This window comes from Plectropomus leopardus, chromosome 13, assembly GCF_026936395.1.
Source record: "Plectropomus leopardus strain MGB_pleo_1.0 chromosome 13, ASM2693639v1, whole genome shotgun sequence".
In the NCBI taxonomy this organism is placed as follows: domain Eukaryota; kingdom Metazoa; phylum Chordata; class Actinopteri; order Perciformes; family Serranidae; genus Plectropomus; species Plectropomus leopardus.
In genome coordinates, this window is record NC_142188.1 from 13,495,695 (window position 1) to 13,518,252 (window position 22,558).

Genomic DNA, 22,558 nt, shown 5'->3' on the forward strand with positions numbered 1-22,558 from the left:
CTTAAAAGAAAAAAAAGACAAACTATTGAGACACTTTGAGCTAGCATGGCTCTGATGCTTGGCTCTGATCCCACCGGTCAAAAAACTACCACTCTAATCTTTTCCCCAAGCAACGCCTAAGACAGCTCTCTCTCTCTCTCTCTCTCTCTCTGTCTCTCTTTTCTTTTTTTAACTTATTGTCCTTCAGGACTGGGCAACTTTCCCCAAGGGCACTCTGCATTATCCACAAACTCTTTAGCCAACTAATTAAAGATGGCAGGAGGCAAAATGCGATTAGTATGTGCTCAAAGCTTAGCAATAACTACAAGCACAATGTCATCAGGGGGGAAAAGAGGTGAAATTCACAATCGCATCAATACTCAAACAGAGAGGACGTGAGGAAACTCTGGTTTTGGCCACATGCTCCGTATCTCATCGACCAGACAAGATGTGAGCATTGGGATAGTTGTCACTGCACACATGTACAAGTCTATCAGTCAAAGTATTTTGGTTTTCAACATGACACTGACAAAAAAAAACAGCAGCAGGTAAAAGACTTCTAGCTACTTCAGTTACCCGGTATGAAACTCCTGTATTATACATGCAATATCCAGATAAGGTCGATTTGAGTGAAACCCTTTAAAGGGTTTTTAGACACAGACACATTGCACAGCAGTTTATATTACTATGATGAAGGACTTTATTGTTTGGCTGCCTAAAAAAAAAACAGACATAGGCATGGTAATAATCCTCTCATTTCACTGTTGAACTGCACTTTTATGCTGGCCTTACACCAAATGACTTTTCAAGCAATTTTACTGTTGCAGGCAAATTTACTGCCATTTGTGCAAACTCCTGTGATTGAGCGTTTGGTGAAAGGTGGTGATCAAACTTAATCTGTGCTGCCTTAATTCAGTCTTCTTCTCATCTTGATGTTCCAGCAAAATCAAACATGTTTAATTTTATCATAAGGTTTTGGTCTTGGCTCATTCAAACAATGAAGTTCAATGATGTGAAAATTGTCAACAACCAATAGCTGCACTCTCTCCAGCACCAAACAACGAGCAGCAAACCAGGTGGACAGTAAATATGGAGGGGAATCCAGGGAGGCAAAAACGTGAAAAAGTCTCAGTTCTCTTGGACTATGGCAAAGGGGGAGAAACTGATGGAGTGATGGTGGAGTAAACAAGAGTCAGTGACAAATTCAGAGTGTATCTGATCCACCAATCTGCACTTACTTCAGTTAGAAATCTAAATTCTGCCTCTCATCTCCTCTGTCTCCTCCCTCTAAAATGGCACAGCTAACCAACACATGCTGGTAGCTTTTTGAGGTGACATAATCCGAAATGTAAAGTTTGTGCACAAATACAGTTTCTTTTTAGATTATATTCATTGCAAATACACAAGAATACTGTCAACATATGACACCTTTAATCGTTTAACCGAGAGTGATGTGTTTTTGCAGACAAATAAGGAATTGTTAACTTTCTGTATTTCTTAAAGAGAGTTTGGCATAATGTTTTCCACCAGGAGCAGGATGATAATCTCAAAAGGAATCAAGTTGTACTTTTTGAAATAGTTACCCTGCAAGATCCTCAGTCTTTGTTAAAATCTTATAGTGCGTGACTTAAAGCTAACATTGTCTTTAGAGGGAACAGAGTGCCAGACTTCGGTATTTTTTGAAAGTATTTTCAAAGTCTTCTAGTGTGGGGTGCCTGGTGGCTCAGTAGATAGAGCGGCACCCTATACAGAGGTTGTATCCTCGACCCTTTGCTGCATGTCGTCCCCTCACTCTCCTCTCCTCCTCAATAAAAGCCACAAAAAACAATCTTAAAAAAAAAGTCTTCTAGTGTATGGTAGGTATTAAGTGAACTAGGGGGCTCCATTTTTTCACACAGAGCTGTTTTCTCTCTGAACATGACCTTAGTATTATGCTGTTTTGCAGTGCATTCGCTGTGCAAAAATATTAAGCACACTGGACATCAGTTTTCTCTGCTATATTGTATCTCAACAGGCAATCAGAGAATAATTGACATACACAATGAAGCAAAGCGCAGAGAATCGGTTAATAGAAAGCCCTTGCTTGTAGGTTACTGGTGTTTAACCTTGTAATAATGTTTGAATTGATTGTGACAGGCAGAACAAAACGCCTTGGCATCTAAAGTAAAGTCACACAGAGACTTGGCACCAAAGTCCGAGTACACATGTGTTGGCACTGAACAGCAGCCCGAGGTCCAACGCTCCCCGCTGGCGGCTTTGACAGAGTCTCAGGTTGGATGGTGACAGAAGAGCTGCTCAGTGGAAACACAAGCATGCATGTGGAGAGCGTGGGAGGAAGGGAAAGGGAGAGAGACAGCCAGAAATAAGAGGGGTAGAAAAACCTGGATGTAAACGGAGACACAGTGAGGCATGTCACAGGAGGAAAGCATCACAATAACTTGATCACAGACATGCGGGAACAGAGGAAGTGATAGAAGAGTTGGTGGCAGCAGCAGAAGTAGACTGCCAAAGTGCTGCTTGTGAAGTTTGCTGCTGCTCAGCATCCAGCTTCTGTCTATTTCCTGACCTCATGTAGGTCATTAAGTCAGCACGGCTTTATATAGACAGCATCATTACTGACTAGTTACACGCATAAAAGTTTCTTTTAAACCCAGATTAGGCAGCCAAACAAACAAGGAGCCAATTTTTCAGGACAGAGCCATATATTGTTCAACTTATCTCATATTCTTGTCAGATCCAATTAGAGTGCAAAGGAAACCTGGGATGTCTCTTTGTTTGATGTGAGCTCCTTCTCACTGATGCACTGGCTGATATTATAGCTCCTGTGTGGCACCACAAGTTGACAGAGATCTTGGCATTGTCAGCTGTGTTATTGAAATGGCTAATTCGTTTCCATAAGAAACACCCTGACGATGCTGCTATGGGATTTTTTTTTTTTTTAGTCAAAAACATAGTGACATTATTTAGATGTGGCCATGTGTTTCAAAAGGGCTCTTTCCTCTTTTCTTTCCTGCCACAGAAGAATGAAAGGAAATGTCGTCACTGGGAAACGCATGGTCTTGTGCGGAGAGCTTGTTAGGCTATGAACACATGTAGCTCACTGTCGTTCAAAGAAAAAAGATGAAAATAACATTTTAATAAAAATAGCATCCTTGGAACAGGACTGAAATAATGCAGTATGGCAATGTGTCATGTGGAGATGTACCTGAACCCAAATGCATCCTTCAGGAAAGCACAAATAATGACTGGAGAGAGAACTGTATTCTACTTATTATTATCTAGGAAAAAATATATAGGTTTGTGCATTATGTTTCTTAAAATGGATTTATATCAGTATAGATGGCCACAAACTAAACAGGCCTGCTCTGTTTGCAACATGGGGCTTTGATTTTACAAACTAGTAGTTTCATCGACTTCACATTGAAAAAGGATCACTACATTCGGATTTACCCCACTGATTCAGATCACAACAGGCTGAAGCAAAGGAGGCATCATGTGCTGGAGTAAAAGAAAAGCCTCGTGTGGCAGCTTTTTTTAGCTGCATATGTTCATGTTTGAAAAACTCAAAAGTCAAATATTGGAGGAAATGGGTTTAACCTAGTATTTCAGGCAATATTTATCCATTTCAAATATATGCTGCATGCAACAATCCTAAGTGACATTTTGGCATCCACTTACATCCTACCAAGTATTTCATGGCTATTAAAACAGGTAGAAAATAAAAAGAGTTGGGACATAAATGTGGCATTACAAAATAAAAGTCCTAGTGTCTGAAATAAAGAAAAAAATTCCTTTTAAAAATGTCAGTTTGGGACTTTTTTAAAATAAAAACCTTGTCTTTATTTTATTCATTAAACTATATTAACTTACAATGCGGCATTGACATTTATTTATATATTTATTTCCTCATTTATCTATTTCTGATTTATTTCATACACATACAGACAATGCTTATTTGACAACAGCTAAAAAGCAAAACAATGAGTATAGGGGCAAGTGAAAAATCAACTTCAGGCAAGTAGATTCCTGACCTTGCAAAATCAGGCAAGTGTGAAAAAAACATTGGTGTTAAATCCTTACTCAGAGGTTTTACTACAGTCTTATTTAGTCTGATATGACCAGCAGCCTTTTCTGGCAATGATAGCTAATGTGAGCAAACGGTAGATGTTGCTGTGTTACTGAGTCAGTTTTTTTCTGCTTTTATGACTCTTCTTTACTTAGAAAACTCAAGAATGTTACATCCCATAATTGTCACTTGAGGTTTTAGTGGTTCATTAGAAATTACATAGAATCTCTTTGAATGAAAATATCAGCGCTGGAATAGAACAATTTCAAACATTACTGGACTGTAGAAACCAGACAATATGACATAAGATGTAGAATGGGCCGAGCCAATCTTTGATACTTCTTTTCTTGCGCACACAGACACACAGACACACAGACACACACACACACAGACACACAGACACACGCACACACCTTGGTCCCCCAGACAGTGCTATTGAAGTCTTTAATCAAGACTAATGTGGAATGTCCTATATAGCCACCATTAATCATTTGAAACTGGCCAACTGTGCCATTGATCAATGCTATACATCAAAGCAGCCGCTGCTGGCACAAGTCTGCACGTCTGTCCAGCTCTGTTTGCGCTGTACAACATCCCAGCCCTTAAATATTGTATATGACACAGCCATTCCCATTGCTCTTTACCAGAAAAAGATATGACAGAGTGATGGGAAAACATTTCTCCCATTTTAACTGCGTTAAGCTATTTACTTGAAATGAACTGGCATGTGGGACAAAAACAGTAATATTTCATGGCATGTAAGACTGTTGCAATTGAAATCAAGCAAGTCACATCCCAATATGCTCCTTGGGTACACAGCACACGAAAATCAAAATCTAAACAAACAAAAAGACCCCTGAAAAAACATTTACTCTGAACAAACAAGAACATGTTTGGCTGAGGTTTTGCAGGGCTCTTCTTTTGACGACTGTGATACACTTTTGTTGACCTTGTAAAAGTGACAAAATGAAAGAGTCTGTGGATTTAAAAAGAGGCAGTCATCTCACTGCCTATACCACCCGAGAAAATAAAATCCAGCTCGTGTGTGTTTGTGTGATAAATGCAAAATGTACAAAGTTTCCAAAAACAAAAATACTCTGACTTTCTTAAACATTTTTAATCTCGCTGTTTTCTACCTATGGACATTCTCCCCTCACACACACACACACACACACTCAGTGGATCCCTGCTGATTTCTCTCCTCAGTAGATCTGTACTTGTCTTGCCGTAGCCAAGTTTTGTTGGGACAGGGCCAAGCGCCTAACAAACAGCGGTTTATTAATTGGATCTGGTAGCTTGTTTATATTGGTGAGGACTGAGATCATTTCACACTGGCCTTGGAGCAGGTGTGCTCTGCAAGCGTTGCCAAATGAGCAAAATGCACGGGCTCAGCAGATTCAAGCACAAAAAGGATGAGCCTTCAAAGAAAAACCTGCCATAACTCAGCACAAAAAGGCAACACTTACTGAGCCCTTAAATTCTCTGCATTCACATGTATTCACCTCTGCAACATACTGGCTGTTTGTTCTTTCTACCTCTGAAGTTTTTAAATGTTTTCACCATATATTGCAGCTATGTTATATTGAGTTACTCAAACATTCTGTATTATTAGATTAAACAGAAAATTGGAGACGTGTTGAACAAAACGTCCCCATATATCCAGTGAATTTCCATTCAGAAATGTCATGATTTGGTTTAGAACTAAAAATAATGTTTTGAACACTGCTTGGCTGTTCAGCATGTCTGTAATACTGACTAGATAGTAGAACAGGTGCAATTTAAGAGGTTTATTTCAAATATTAAACATATTTCCTCATATATGATGACATATTGTTGTTGCTGTGGGAAAATCCCATACTAGTGCTCAAATTCAGTATCCAATCAGAAGATTTTATGTACCAATAGCAGTGAAACCTGACCCTGTGCTCTCTTTTCAGCTCTTTTAAAACACAAACTTATTCCATGCAACCTCGCAATACGCTGGTGAAGATTCTCAGTCATTCAGGTTGTGTAATATCTCAAGTGCTATATCATAGTCAGCTGGACTTGCTTGAATTTCTTTAAGACGTTTCACCTTGCATCTGAGAGGCCTCTTCAGATCTAACCACTTTAGTTTTGGTTAGAACTGAAGAAGCTTTCTCGATGAGAGATGAACCCCAAGCCTCTCCAGCCGCCTACGATATACCAGAATATTCCATGCAAACTTGTGGCATTAAAAATGTACTGTGAAGAGGCTTGAAAAAAAGATACTTCTGTGAAGAATATACACTAAACATATCCACATTGAGAGCATGCATCTGAGAGTGAAGTCAGTGGGGCAGCTTTGGGATTAAAAAAAAAAAAAAGAAAAAAAAAAGAAATTTGCATATTTGCATACCACGCCTAGTAAGTGCTGTTATTATGATAAATGCCTTTTAACATCCTTATTTCGTTCTTGCTGGAGAAAAACTGCCATTTAAATCTTAAAAGGAACCATTTTTTACTAATGCTGGACAATTGAGCTGTCAAGCATATCTCAGAGACACTGGATTAGTTCAATTAACTTATATGTACATTAAGTGCACAATGTGCATATGTTTAATTAATTCAATGAAAATTACACTGACTTACAGTTCCCAACTTGGAAAATATTACAGTACACAGTTCAGAAAACTTCCAAGGCATCACTGCATCCCCATGTGCCCTCATCTTCCCTCCTGCCCCAGACTGAACGGTCACAGCCTCGACAAAACAGACCCACACAGAGGTCAGAGACCACCTGTTCTGAGTTGGCAGAACTGGTGAAGCGATATCAGAGGACACATCTGGCCTGACAGAGAACAGGCCGGATGGGAATGGCAGCATGCTCCCGGGCCTCAGGCTGGTGACGGATGACTCACAGCTGATGCTGAGGTCACTGAAGGTCACATGGGGAACGGGGACCGCAAGGGTCAGTCAGGACAGAGTATTTCTAGGGAGTGTGTATTTTCTGGACAAGGACAGTTTATTTATAGGACTATTTGTTAAGTTAGTTTGGAAAGTAATATGAATTGTGTTAGTGAGGACTGACAGGGTACCTTGAGCTATGAGAGAAGGGTAATATACAAGGGGAGGGGTATTTAAAAAGTTGTTTTCCCATTCACATAAAAGACAGTTTGTTGAAAAAGCCTCTAAGTCTGTCTGTTGGTGGTTTTAGATATGCAGTATTTCTAAGTTGTTGGCTGGTATATGTTGGATGTTGAGCCCTCTTAAGGCAAAGATTCAGGATGACACAAGCTGAAAGTTGCTACTACTCACAATGTGCCAGTCTACAATGTTTTAAAAACCTTCCAATTTACACCAATGCAAGTCGATCAGATGGTTTATGTTCTGCATTGCCACTGCTATCTGTACGACTGTTGAACGTCCAGCTTTTCAGGTAAAAGCACCATCTATAAGAGTAGCATTACATTTGAAACTGACTTGACCAGCGGACTTTGCTACATGCTGACTGGCTGTTGCCACTTTTACCTGCCACATTATTAAACAATTCTGACTTGTGAATATTTAGTCTGAGCTGGGCCAAATGCTTTGCTTCCACATATTTGTTTTGTGTCTTTACTTCTGTATAGTATACGTAGCAGAAAAAAAACCCATTTTGAGTGTTTTTACCTTCCAGTCTTGAGGAATATGTGCATGAAACAGGACAGGGACAAAAACAAGACCAACAATGCATGGCGCTCAATAAGCAAGGAGGTCAGCCTCTCAGGTGTGTAGCAATTTTTGTGAAATATTTTGTAAAAAAAAACGTATGATCCACTACATACATGCACTTTAAATGTTGCAAAGCTAGCACTACCAATGTTGGCTAATGAAACATGCTGTCACAATTGTCACTTGGCATAAAGACTAATTAGCTAACAGATTGATAAATGTATTATAGCTCTATTCATACACTGTTTCCCAACTGCCTGTGGCACAGTGCATACCGTCTGTCCAAAATTTGCCACAAAAATGCAGATTTCTAAACGTACTTGAGGCTTACTCAGACCAAAAAAGAAAAAGCAGAAGGAGGTGTTTCACAAACACATCATTGTAATCGTTCTCATAGGAAAGAACAGACCCTTGGTTGACTTGCATGTGCACACAGAGCTTTTTCGAAACGAGGCATAAAAGAAAGAATGAATATGTGAATTGATATCACTTAGTTCACTTCTGAATTTCAACAAAGGTAATTTTTTTTTTTTTTCATTTCTCAACTGCCACTGCGGTTTTGCAGTTTGAAAAGTGAAAGTGGTCTCAGCGGCACGATTTGTGTTTTTTCTAGAGTTATCAGCGATGGAAATCTGACCACATGTGGACCAAGTCCATCATTCCGGTGTCAATATCTGTATTTTTGAGCAGCAGGGTGAATTATTATGTCTCCCCTCCCTCTGAATGAGAAACACTGGCAGAAGCGAGACCGGAGGCAGCGCTGCCATCACTCTTGTGAGATTGTAAATTTCCCCGGACATGTAACCTGGCCTTTACGCGCTCTTTATTCTGGCCTTACAGCAATCTTTCTTCTCTGTATGAAGCAGTTAAGAATGTGTATCTCCATATTTATGAACTCCAAATGATCCTCACCCCTCGTTTCACAGTTCACTGTGTTATTTTCCGCAGCGGAGTGATGAGAAGAGAGGAGAAGCAAAGCAGGGGAGAACAAGCATGTCCTCAGAGTTCTCCTCTTCCTTATTCTTTATCAGCTTTCATCTCTCGGCCCTTCAGAGAGACCGAACTATAAAAGAGTCCAATCACTAGGGGACATATTATTTTCTCCCTCTTTGAATACACTATATCATAGCCCAGACCCATACAACTTCTCCACCTCTTGCATATATAACTCCAGCCAGCCATAGCTGCGAGCTTGGGTTTATCTATTGGCTCTGTGTGATTAACATAATAAATATCCAGTTTCCTCTGTCCTGGTGCTCATAATGACTTTGGAAAGAGAATTTAAATAAATCAAAACTCACTCATTTTTCTCCAACAGCAGAATCAGCTGTTCACCTTCCGCACGCACCAGCAGCTGGAGTGACGCAGGATGACCCTGAAACACAAAAGGGCGATGGGAGTGTTAAGGTGGTACCCGGATCTCACCCATCCTGCCTCTGCATCAGCATTTGTGTGAAGCTTCACCTTTAGTTTGACACACGGGCTGTATACAAGGAAGGATGTGGCACAGCACAATAGTGTTAAAGGAACAGGAAGAAAGCGTCCACATCCTACACTTCCCAAGTCTGTGCACGACACACAAGTGGACTTGTTTCACAGCTTAACCAACTGACTTATATTTATACAGTCTCTTTAAATTTATAATTTTTGAAAGCATCATGAAATCAAATCTCTTTTCTGATTTTTGTAAATGGTCAACAGCATTTATTCTGTAATAGCTATTTAATGTATTCACATTCAGTTGTTTGGCTGCCCAGTTAACAGACACAACAGTCGCTCTTCTGCTATATTTCTGATAATAAAAAAAAAGAAAAAGCTGCTCCACGAGTGTTTGCTTTAGAATTAAGTCCATAAAAACAGAATAAAAGTAAAAACCAACATTACCAATCAACATAGCAGGATGGTCGGAGCAGCAGCCACTTTTGTTGTTCAGTTGTTCTGATGTCAATATCAGTATGAGACATGCCTCTGATTCTGCCTAAAATGCAGGATCTGCAAGTACACTAATCTACGCACAGATCTGATACCATCTCATTTATTGAGAACTTTAAGCTGTTTACACCCTGATAAAAAATACAACAGTTTTTCCCCACAATCAATTCTTCTTTGTCACTCTGCAACAGTAGCCAATACAGACACTGAGCTGTGCAGCTACTGTTGTGTGACCAGCAGTCATTCTCTGTATGAATTTGTCTATGTTTTATAAATATAAATATGTTTTTATAAAATTAAGTTTTGTTTTGTTGTTGTTTTTAAAGCATTTGTATTGAATCAGTTCTCTATATTGGCAGATACATGAGTCCAGGTATCAAAATTGGTATCCGAAAGGAAAATATATTTTACAAATCTATATATTTTATGTGTACTGTTGGTATTAATGTCCGTAATGACAAACCTACTTGTGGCAAGTGACAAACTCATCTAGGCGAGGTTTTGCAGTAACGACATAACAAGCAGTGGAGTAGTACGTTTTCAGTTACCTTTAAATTTTACTGTGCCAACTGCCTCTCTCTTTTGTTGACATTCACTGCAAATTTGTTGAAAAATGATGTGTTGTAGCTGCCTCCGAAAAAACGGATAAGAGCAGCTGCTCAGCAGACAGCTAGGTCGCAGAAACCATTGGGATAAATAGTGTCTAAATCAGCCTATTTTCACATCAAACTTGTAGGATTACAGGTTTATTTTGACAAAACCCAAGTTGGTGTTTGCTAAAACTGTGGACTAACCAACTAGATAACTAAGATAATTATGAGGAGTGAAGAAAGTTTGAATGATGTGTGTTTCATGAAGCATTAACAAGGTAATTATACGCCAACATTAGTCTTGGTTCGGTGAAAGAGAGGAATCTGGATTGGTGTACACAACTGTATTTAATAAGATAAATAAGTATGGGCTAAAACAGAGATCTTAAACTGACAATTGTTGTTACCTTGATTACAAAAAGCCATCAATCACCATTTTCTTTTGAACTAGTCAAATGACAGTGGCAAACAATTGAATGTCCTTTCTATTCATTCTATTTCTACGATTGAACCATACTTGCTGTTACTATAGTAACCACAGATGTCATCCAATAAACCAGAACAAAGGGTTACAACTTTAAATTGGACTTTTCTAGTTGGTGAAGTACAGGATATTATCTGCAAAAATGATCCTAAATGCTAGACATGGATGGTATTTTGTTCCTAACTGCCTTCTGCATGAGAAGATTCTTTGGCAGAAAAACTGTATTTCAGTGCAGGAGCAACTGTAATGACTATGTGATGTGAGCAATTCAGTGCCACTGATTTATGGCTGCAAGAACCCAGGAAATGAAGGTGACGCAGGAGATGTTGCTCACAATGTCAAATAGCATTTTTAGATTTAATCCTAAATCAAATGTCAAACCGGCAATTTCCCAACAAACAGCTCTAAGATGACTTGATGCTTTTCAGAAAATAGTTGTTATCAGAGTAAGTGCCCTTGCGGCAGGACAGAGGCAACTTGTATTTATGCCTGAGACCTCAGACCATTCTTGCAACATGAAAAACCCAAGAAAAGCACAAAGAAAGACATGAAAAATTTATTTATCCAAGCCAGCGGAGATACAAAAATTGCCAGGCATGTGCTCAGTGAAGAAAAGATGCAGATTTATGTATCATCAGTTGATATTTCAGATGTACTCTGTCCTCTCTCAGTGACATTTCTTGGGTCTGCTGACCGATGCCTTCAGGCCACTACTTTGCCAGTCGGTCTGCAGCTCTCATGTTTGTGTGTTAGTGTGGCTGCAAGTACGTGTGTGTGGATGTCACTGTAAGCAATGACTCTGCAATACTTTACTGCTTCATAACCTTCCACTGGCACAAGGAGAGGCTATATCAATCTGTTATCCGCGCAGGTTTAAGTCTTAGAGCAATCTGTGGTAAGACAATCACCAGCTGCCCTGGCAGCCAGTTTAATTTGGGAAGGGTCAGCTTATAGATAGAATACTGTAAAACCACTGCATCTCCTCAACTAAAATGATTAATGTCAGCAGTCGCTGCTGGTTAAACATATCGAATGTAGATGAAAAAGGGTTCATAATTAACTCCATAAAAGTAGTTTTTTCCCTCATGCCAATGTGACGTGTGGGTGATAAACAATTCATGTAATTAACTTCACTGCCCCTCTCCTACTGACAGGCTTTGGGAGGAAAAGCACGAAGCTGGAAAAAAATCACTCTCTCAGGTGGCTGCTTCCATGCACCAGGAAAAAATATTTGATTGCTCAGGGAGTTCTCAACACCTACGCATTTCCCTCCTCTGGAAAAGTTTCCTTAAGTTGTGGTGGGGGATTCCAAATTTCAAACATTTTCTTTTCCAGCTGTAGTAGGTGGGACAGACTTGTTTTCCTGCCTTAGAACACAAGGCTGGAGAGTACAAAGGGGGCCGATTTGACTGCAGGGCTTTAAATACCATGTGCATATGCACAGTAATGCACGCAAAATTTGAGCTGTGCATGTAATTCTCAGTTTTACATGCATCAGTGCACATAGCTGTTCAGGGCTACTTACTCTCAAGCATTGAGAGTGAGATTTACACAATTGACCTTTTTCACACATAGAATAAATCAATTTTCTCATATAGTGAAATACAAATCAGGGTTTCCAACACATTTATTTATTTTGTTTGGACTGCCACAGTTAAAACATCTGCTTTATAGCACTACTGAAATATATATAGACAATGCAAATATTCATTGCACCACACTCTTAGAGCACCAAACGTACTGTTGTCACAGGCAGAGCAGTAGAATACCACGCAAAGTGAAAGTGAAACCTGTCTGCTCATTGTGCTTGGTCTAAAAGTTTGCATTCACTCACAATGCACTCTGCTTCTTCTCTAATCCATCGATCAATCTGATCAGTTCTGACCAGATCAACTGATCAGTTATCCACGACACAACTCGAACTGCTGCTTACAGATAAAAATAACTCATGATGAGATTTGCCTGCACTGTGTTCAAGGACCCGCAAAAAAGTCTGAATTTAGGTAGGGGCACAGAATGATAAAAAAAGAGACACAGGAACACAGGATAAGGAAAAATAGAGAGGTTTGGATTTTTTATATCAAGTAAAAACCATTGGCAAGAACATACAACATTCATAATTTCCCCATATTTGAACGTGCTTCAATTTTTAATGGAGTCCACTTCAGATTGACCCTGACTATGACCATGTGAAATTTGAAGCAATTTTACTGTCTCACTCCAATCTAAATTAAAAAGTTGGCATTGGCCCTGGTGAGAGTGCAGAGAGAGAAGGACAAATACACCAAATAGTGAAGCAAAAAAATGTACAGGTTAAAAAATGGTGCAGTTACATGCACCAGTGTGTGTACAAAGAAAATAAAGCATTTCGAGCCCTGGACTGTATGCATGCATCTTTTAAATCGAGTGTACATCTTATGTTGCAGGAAAAAAATGAACCTACAGGGTATTATAAGGCTGCTTCATGCTGTTCCTTTTTTCTCACAGCATCAGTTCTGTGCACTGCTGACTTGTAAAACTGTTGAAAGGCTGACGAGTTTCAGGAGTAATTTCACAGCATGTATCGCCTACAGGGTGAGCTTGTATTCAGCAAACAAAGGAGAGGAGTGCTAGTGAGGAGAGAAACCACAACGAGGAACTGACAGCGGATAAACTGAGCAAAGGAATGGACTCTCTACTAAAGAAGATCAAGCAAGGGGGCAAAGAGGAAACTGGAAAAGGAGTCATGACATATAGTGTGGTTATGTTAAACAAAAAGTCAGACACTTGCACTTGGCTGAGCCCTTGAAAGCACACTTGTATCAGCTGGGCTGCTCTCTGAGCCAGCTTATTAGCATTAAGATAGAGCTGCTAAATGGCCTTGTGAGTATTTACCCTGGTGGTGAGCTGGAGGAAAGGTCTGCGTTCCTTGCCCTTCAGCAGCAGAGGTACAGTGGTCCCATAGCGGTCTGGTTTGGTTGCTTCCCCTCGCTGTTTAGCCTTGTCTGGGCTACTTCCTGTAAAAAAAGAACATCAGATTAATGACATTAACATCACACTACAATAACCACAGATGCTTATACAATAGATTTTGTCAAACTGGCATGCAGACAAAGAGGTCAGGTCAAAACTGCTCTGTAATATCCTCAATAATTCAAGCGCAAAAATAGTGTTTCAGACAAAAAAAACAACCTGGAACAAAGGCAGGGAGCCTCAGACACATGGCACAGCACGACTAAGGATTGCGGGCTGTGCTGCTGAGGAAGAGTAAAAGCTCACTCTTGTTCCTGTGAGGAGATGTGCTGTCCCCCAAAGGGCCTCTCTGCAGTAGGACCACAGCCACACAGACAGAGCATCAATAATAGATGCTCTCACACAGTTTATGAGGAACTCAGCCTTTACGATAATGCCAGACAGGAGTGGAGTTTAAAAAAAAAAAAAAACAAGTGGCAGGATAAAATTGTCTTTTACACCTCTTATTTATCTTTTCCTCTTTCACTTCACGTTTAAGGTCAGAAAATGCAGTCAGCTGCTTTTCTCTCCGTCTTTTCCTCTTTTAAACTCAGACTGAAGGGAAATTAGCAAAGTTAGAAGCCAATTATGGTAATTCACGCTTAAAAGACTGCTCATTTGGGAGGCAAACAAAACGGGATGTATATATAGCATAGGATGAAATATAATAAACTGGATCAGTGGCTTCAAGCAGAATGTGGGAATCATAGTCACAATTCCCACTGCTCTCCCAGTGTCTCTATCAAGTTCTCCCCCCTCTTCTTACATAGACAACAGAGGCTGTCCCTAATGCTCCCACGGCCTCACTGAGCATGTCTGAATTGTAGCAGGCCCAGCAGGCTTCCTGTGAAGCCCAATAAATGTTACAAACCCAGTGAGGAGCCATGGAGACGAAGTGGGGCGGGAGTGTTAGAGGGGAGGGGATAAGTTGTTTGAGGTTTGGCACTCCTGCTATCACCAAAGGAAGACTGAGAGAGCGTGCTGCGGCTCCATTTACTGTATGTCTAAGGTCTGGACTTGTTCCTTAATCCCTCGAGATGTGCACGTAAAGCATCTGTTTGTCTGAGTTGCATGCGCGGCGTCATGCAGGGTACAACAAGAGTTCAGTAGTACACCGAGCGGCGATACAACAGTCTGACATATTTTGTTTACCATTCCTCCCTCTCTCCTCCCGGCTGGAGACGACTTCATTTTCAAGCACTCTGTCTCTTAAAAGTCTCTTTCTTTGAAGAGGAAATTCAGAGATGACTTCTGCGCCACCACAACTGCATTTCTTACAACTTCAAACGGCGTGTGACGGCGGTTGCCCTGTGCTCTCAGTGTGGCCCAGGCTCTCCATTTATCCATGGCGCGTAATAAGCTAACAAGGACATAAAAGGGACCTCCTGTATTTAATGGGGTATTTCAACATGTGCCGAAGGTAGTTTGTTGGTTTTAGTGGTGCATGAAAACCACGTTAGACAGACGGAGCAGCATGACTGCGACCACAGGCTGTGGCTCGAGTGCCATTAAAAAGCAGCTATAAAGTGAAAGTCAAGCAGACGTCTTGTTAATAAAAGATTTCAACACTTTCACTGGTGTCCCTTGCAATTAATTTCCATCTTTCAGTTACTGAATGAGTTTGTGTTAATTAAACCATGGACACTAAAGCAGGGGGATGCCCCAAACAAACTAGTTCATAAAACAGGGCTGCACAGTTTATTAAATATTGTTCTACTGATCACTATTTTGGCTTCCCACAATTATATGAATATGATCAATAGCAATATTGATTATTAAAAATGTGTGTTTCATTCAAAAAAAAGAGAAAAAAATCTGCTACATTTCGAATCAAGAACTTGCTAAACTAAAAGCCAGCCTCTACTTTAAGGGAACACCCTCCAGGAAAGGTTTTTATTACATTTCCTGAATCTTAAAGCTTCAGACGGGCAAAACCAAAGTCAAATGTCTGGAGCAGAGGGTGAGGAGCAAATCCCATCATCCGTTGCTTGGAATTACTTTTGGATTTCAGGGATGTGATGTTAAGCATGAACAAATCTTCAGTCAGGAACATAGATTCAACAATTTATTGCAACAAATGGAAACGCAGTTTTGACTGGCCTTCCTTTTAAGATGCTCCTTGGATTACACAAGCAGCAGGGTTAGCCAAATCAAGCAGTGCAACGCAGAACCTATCCCCCAGGAATACCAGATGTCAGCCCAAAGCAAGCCATTAAATACCATTATTTTTGACCTTTCAGACATGTTTTGACTCAGAATTTGAAAGCTGGAGGCTGGGGTGGCGGGAACAAAGCTTTGCCAGCGGCAGCAGCAGGGAGTGCCACGAGGAACGGTAAGTCAGAAGTCATATTTAAATGGGCCACCTTGTAGTGAGAATGGGCTCTGATTGGTGTGCGACTGCTTAGAAAGGATGATCAGCTAGGAGCCAAATCAGTGGGCTCCCAGCTGATGAAATCAAGTCAATTTTATTTAGAACACCAACTGTCACAAATCACAATTTGACTCAAAGGGCTTTACAGCATAGGACATCCCTCTGTCCTCACAGTGGATAAGGACCCCCCCCCAGTGGGAAAAAATGGTAGGAACCTCAGGAAGAGCAACAATAACATTACAGTATTAAATATTATTACAGCTGTGGTGTCTTTCGTGTCCTGCATGAACTAACACAATGATTGATACTGTATATGTATGCAAGAGTTCATGAAACTTGCAAACCAACACAACTAACTTGTTAAACCACCTAAAAAAAACACTACAAACTGCAGAGCAATGAATGCAAGACGCCAGGAGGAAAAATGTTGCTAACACTACTTTATTGAATTCCTGTCCCTGTCCAGCCTAATATCAGACATCAATAACAGTGACATCCAGCACTCAGAGACAGACTGAAATAACCAATGCAATCGCATTCCATCTAGCCAAAGACAGTGTCCAATGGACACTGTCTTTGTTTGATTGAATTCTGTGATGGTGTATTTATTATTTACTGAGCTTTTACTTTGGTAACAATTACATTTTATTTTGCTTCTAGGAGAAGCACCGCATTCAAGTGGAGAAGAACCTTATTTCATCTCTTATTCTGATGCAAACATTTGTTGCTTAGCAAGAATGTAGCACAACATGAATGTGAAAGCAGTATTCTGTTGATTTGATGTTGGGTAAAAAGTTTTGGTGCTATTTTATTCAGACTTTGCTTCTGTGAGATGCACTGTGAGTAAGGACCAGACTTAATTTGATGCAAAGATTTGGACATTAGCAGGAATGTAGCACAACCGGAAAGTGAAAGCAGTGCTTTGTTGATTTAAATGTGAAAGTGTGATAAAAAAATATATATATATTTGTCTCTATCAATAAATCAATAAATAATCAAGATCTCAATTTTGATCAAAATAATCATGATTGTAATTTTAGCCATAATTTTGCAGGCCTACTGTATTACATCAGATGACATCTGAGGACTCATATGTTCATTACAGTCACCCTCAAAAGCAGCCCAAATTCCTGCCTCCAAAGAGGGCTTGACATGCAGAGTTGCACACTTTTAGGGCAATCGTTACTCAAACAAATCCATGGTGTTCACATGGAAAGTTGCACTGGAAGTAGTTGTGTAAAGAATGAAAAGAAGAGCTTGAAAGAGAAGTTCAAAGGTTGACAAAAGCTTTGTCAAGCTTTTTGTGTTTAGGCCTCAGTACATGCTGGATGAAGATTAAAGTTTCTGTGCAACATCCATCACTGCTCCCCAAAAAGAAGCATTCCCTTCAAACAGCAGAGAAATATGACATTCACAACCATTCTCATGGGCTTTATCCTCTTTGGGAACCTTTGAAATTCAAACTAAAATTGGGTTAATCCCATATGTTTTCTGGAGAGTATCTTGATTGCTAAGCCAACCACAGTTGTATCCCCATATTGGACACAAGGGAAAATCGACTGCGGGTCATACATCTAAAAAACACAAGTCTGTTTGGCAGCCAAAAACATCTTTCCCCCACTCGCTCTTTAAAAAGCCTCAAAAACCAGATCTCTTTTAAGGCTAGCTCCGTTCTGATGATCTTACAATGGTGACTCTTTTCTGTTGCTTTAGCATTCCACCCCGAGCATGAGCCGTTTTGCGAACTAACTGATGGATAATGTGAATTCAAACAGTGGCTGATGTCCACTTTACTCAGCAGGGAAGTGACACAGCCAACCATATAAACAAACAAAATGAGCCGCAATTACTTCAGTCAAACAGAGGACGCTGCTGGCCTCATAATCAACCTCATTATGTACACTTACTGTGTTACCTGCTTCTCTTTGCATATTCATTTAGTCATCTTTTTGATGGAGAAGGGTTGATGTTTTGTCAAGGTGATTAAAGCAAGGAAATGATAAAATGCACATGTGCAACATTGTTTGCATTCCTCTTAGTCTATAGTAGAAACTGAAAATGCTTTCATTCACACCCAATACTATATCACTTACTTAGCACTATTACAATGGAGTCCCTCTCTTGAGATGAATAAGAGAATAAAGGGTGTGAGGAAGGTCAAAATAGGCAGATGAAGGACATGTGGTAATCTATAGGCACAAGATGATTAGAGAGTACAAGAGAGAGGAAACGTCACAGCGGGACTTAAACGACCTCCTGCATTCTGATTAAAACAACATTTGCATACAAATTATGGACAACATACTGTGTATTTCATTGACAAAGAGAAACTGTTGCACCCTACAGGTTTAAATCTTTTAGCATAGGCATAAAAAAAGTCATCTTAAAAGTTCATTCTTGACCTTAGAAACAGCAGTTGATAAAATAATCACCACAGTCTCCAAATATCATATGATCAAAAGCTCCACAGCAGCTATTAAATGGACCTCGTGAGTGACATAATTTTGTCAACTGCTGTTTCCAAAGTCAAAAATGTCGTTTTACAGCCAACTTTTAAGCCAACATGGACAAACAGTCCTTTTGAAACAATTTAACACCATGAAAACTTTGCAAACTCCACCTGCTCATGAACTTCAACCAATATGATCAAAAGCTCCAGCAACTACCAAATGCACCTTAGTGTCAGATTATTTTGTCAACATCACTTCAGTTTTAGATAAAATAAGATATAAAATATCAACTAGAGCTGATCATTTTCATTATTAATTTAAGTGAAAATGATTTTCTCGATTAATCATTTTGCCCATAGAGCTGCAGGGATGACATTATTTTAAAGGCCAACACAGAAGTTAGCATTGCCCTGGTTCCCTCGACAATAAAAGAATGGGATTTTTGAAGTAAATGGACTGTATTTGTATCGCGCTTTTCTAGTCTTATTGACCACTCAAAGCGCTTTCACACTACATTGTCACAATCACCCATTCACACAAACATTCACACACTGCTGGCCAAGGCTCCCGTACAAGGTGCCACCTGCTACTCAGTAATCATTCACACACACTCACACAACAATCTTGCGGCATCAGGAGCAATTCGGGGTTCAGTATCTTGCACAAGGATACTTTGACATGTTGCCTAAAGGAGCTGGGGATCGAACAGCTCACCTTCTGATTAGAGGACGACCCGCTCTACCCCTGAGTCACAGCCCCTCCAAGTGTGAATGCAATTACCAGAAGTTAAAAACTAATGTTGGGCTATAAACAAACTACGCCACAGTCACATGACTTCAACTTCAACACCTCAATAAGGCTGCAAAAACATGTTCAGCTTGATAACATTATGTGGATGCATTTAGCCACTTGTTATCAACCGCCTCTTTTTAGACGTGTAAAAGCTTCAGAATTCACTAGTGGCGTATTTGATGGTGTATATTATGTTGTAGAACAAATCATGAAAATGTCTTGAGCTTATCTTAACCGCAGACCTTATTACAGGCATCTTACCAAAATCCCATTCAAAAAACCTGTTGACTTTGAGACGAGGGAATGAAAACGTCCAACACTCATTCCTGTACCTCTGTATAGAAAAAATTTGGAAATTTGGAAATACCGTTTCTAATGCAGGAACTATTCGGGACAGGCTACGTAGGAAATCAGATCTGTATTTTCATATGATTTTGTGGTTCTTTTGTAATCTCTCGATCCAGCTGCCTCTAAATGTGATTAGGGCAGGCACAGAGGAGGAGAGTCAAGTAGTTAATGCAGAAACTTTAACTATTGAGCTTGTTTTGTTCCACAATCAAACAGTCTAAAACCCAAAGGTGTTGAACTGAGTACCATGGAGGATAACAAAAACCTGCAAATATTCACATTTCAGAAGCTTGAACTACTGATTTTTGTGGCATTACGCTTAAAGACTAAATGACTATTCTATTATTAAACTTTTTGCAATTTTTTTCCTCAACCAACCAATGTAATAAGGTCATCATTTCAGTTCTGATGTGAATATTCTTCATTATTACCTCAAGTTTAATCTTTGCTGCTGACACTGCTGAAAATGGGCTGCCAGGAGAATCCTACAGTAAAGACTGAAGAGATACAAGAGACTACACGAGAAAAGTTTGATGCCAATGTTGATGCTTTCTGAACTCTACTACTACAAATACTTGTTTTTAACGCTGTATAAATCAAATCTTTTATGTAGCAAAACTGTCAGATAACCTCTGTCTTAGCTGTTCTTAACCACACAGGTTGGTCTCAACAGCTCTCAACTCGGATCAAATATAAAAGCGAGGAAACACAACAGGACCACAGGGACGCAACTATCCAGCAATTTCAAAGAACAGACCTTTAATAACAGCGGATCAGAGGATAAGAACTCTGATTATGGGTTTGAAAATGGCAAAGATTTAATGTTCAATATTTTCGCGGCAGCTGCAAAATCAGCCTTCCAATCAAACCCCTGTGACGCCTCCGTGAATGCCCGAAAAAAAAAGCTGAATTTCAGCCAACATTGAGTCACCGCAGAAGTCTCTTTCAGCAAAGAAAAGAAAGATAAAGGCACTATGATTATACACAAGAACAAATGTCTTTAAAAAAAAAAAAGGGGGTATCGTGCCAAAAACACTGACAAGTAACACACAGCAGAGGTGAGTTCAACTGTTGCAATTGGATTCGATGGAAGTCTGGCTCTTACCCAGAATCATTTCTGGGAGTGCCTACTGTATTGATCACAAATATTGATCATAAAATGGCCAGGTATTGAGCCAAGCTGAGAGCACAGCACGAATGTGAGATAGGTGTTATTATTGGTGTGGACAGGTTTGTTCTTTTCTTTTTCCAATGTTGTTTCATTTGTGTCATGATCACATATATATGATAAAACATAAAAAAGGAGCCCCTCTGAATACAGTAGAATAAAACAGTTAGTGTGGTTAAGAGGTTTCAAGACTAACTGATTCAACTATTACAGATTAAAATCAACAAAAAAAGGATTTTGCACATTATAAGCTTCAAAAAAGTGCCGTTTTTAAAGGGACCACTGATTGTTTAACATTAGACTGTATGATGTGCCAGCATTTTTAATAACCTTGTATATTTATGGAAAGCTTTACGAAACTACCAAAGGAGCAGTTCTTAATATCTGGAAATAGACATGAGAGCAGTATTGATCCTGTAATTTAACTCTCAGCAAAGCAAATAAGCTGCAGCAGTTGTGGCTGAAGGCTGGTTGTCTTCTAATTAGAGGGTGGGTGGTTCGATCCCCCACTCCCCTAGTCCACATGTCAAGATGTCCTTGGATAAGACACTGAAACTCAAATTGCTTACGATGGGCACGCCAGCACCTTGCTAGCATGCTGTGATCGCTGTGTGAGTGTTAATTGGTAAATTAGAGGCAAATTGCGAGTGCTTTGGATAAAAGGGCTATATAAATGCAGCCATTTACCATTTTAATTAGTGCTTTTTCCCCCGAAGGTCTAACGATTCCTCAAACAAGGTTCCCACACATTTCATCAAATCCATTTTCAAAACTTTTTCATCACTTTTCCATAACATTTTACCCTACTTCCAAGACTTTATTTTAAAATGTTAGTAGTTTAAAATGGGTGGGGCTATGAAGTGATACTGCCATGCTTGAGCCTACGGCCTGATACTGCTCTACTGTAAGAATGTACTGAAGCAGCCTGCCACTCAAGCACACATTAGCTATCCATCAGTAGAGAGGGAGCAGCTAAATTTTGGAGTGGGCATAATGTTTCCACAATAACAAATTTTGCCACCAGAATGAGCAGCAAAGCTATCTAGCTAAAATGATCTTCAACCGGACCATGGTGGTGCGTAGTGCATAGCGGCCAAGTGACAAATGGAGATCCAAAGCTGAACAGTGGGCATGTTTCCACATGTTTCAACATGTTTCCACATGTTTCAGTATGTTAACACGGCTAGCTGGCCGTCTGTCAGCAAAGCCAGCACAAAATAAAATAAGAGTCAAGTAGTTTACATCATGAAACATTAAAATGTCACCACCCCTTAATGGATAGTGCTTTGAAATGCAGCCCTAAAGCTCACTGAGGCGATGGAGCACTGGACTAAAAAAGAAGGGCTGTGGGTCTTTTTTTCCTTAAAAGTTAAGCATGTCTTACCTGTTAATGGATGGCAGCCTATACATAGAGAGCAAAGTTAACCAAAACTGTAATCCCTATTCCAAACCATATACAGGCCTGGAAAACACACTTTCTAATTCCATAATGTCCAGGAATGTCATGGCCTTGGAAACCCTACATTAGGTACATTCAAAAGTTTGATATACTTGGTTTAAGCGCTCCAAATGACATTTTAAAAATCCAATTGTACATTTCATACAACTGGTGAACATACTCGTGATGCAAAGACCATAATTGTCTGCACATCACACACAGTCACACTAGAAGAATCTATGGGAAAAAAGAAGGAAAGGAAGTACAAGAGCAGGTG

At 39.8% G+C, this 22,558-nt stretch overlaps 1 protein-coding gene across 2 annotated transcripts in view; it reads right to left on the bottom strand.

Moving 5' to 3' along the window:
- The window catches only part of adam12b (ADAM metallopeptidase domain 12b), a 108,650-nt gene that overhangs the window by 75,492 nt on the left and 10,600 nt on the right, over window positions 1–22,558 (bottom strand). For both annotated transcript variants that reach the window (XM_088086117.1, XM_042502410.2), the window contains exons 3-4: window positions 13,598–13,719; window positions 9,019–9,092 (exon numbers count right to left, since the gene is read on the bottom strand). In XM_088086117.1, coding sequence (XP_087942243.1) covers window positions 9,019–9,092; window positions 13,598–13,719 — 196 coding nt within the window. The remainder of the gene's footprint in view (window positions 1–9,018; window positions 9,093–13,597; window positions 13,720–22,558) is intronic.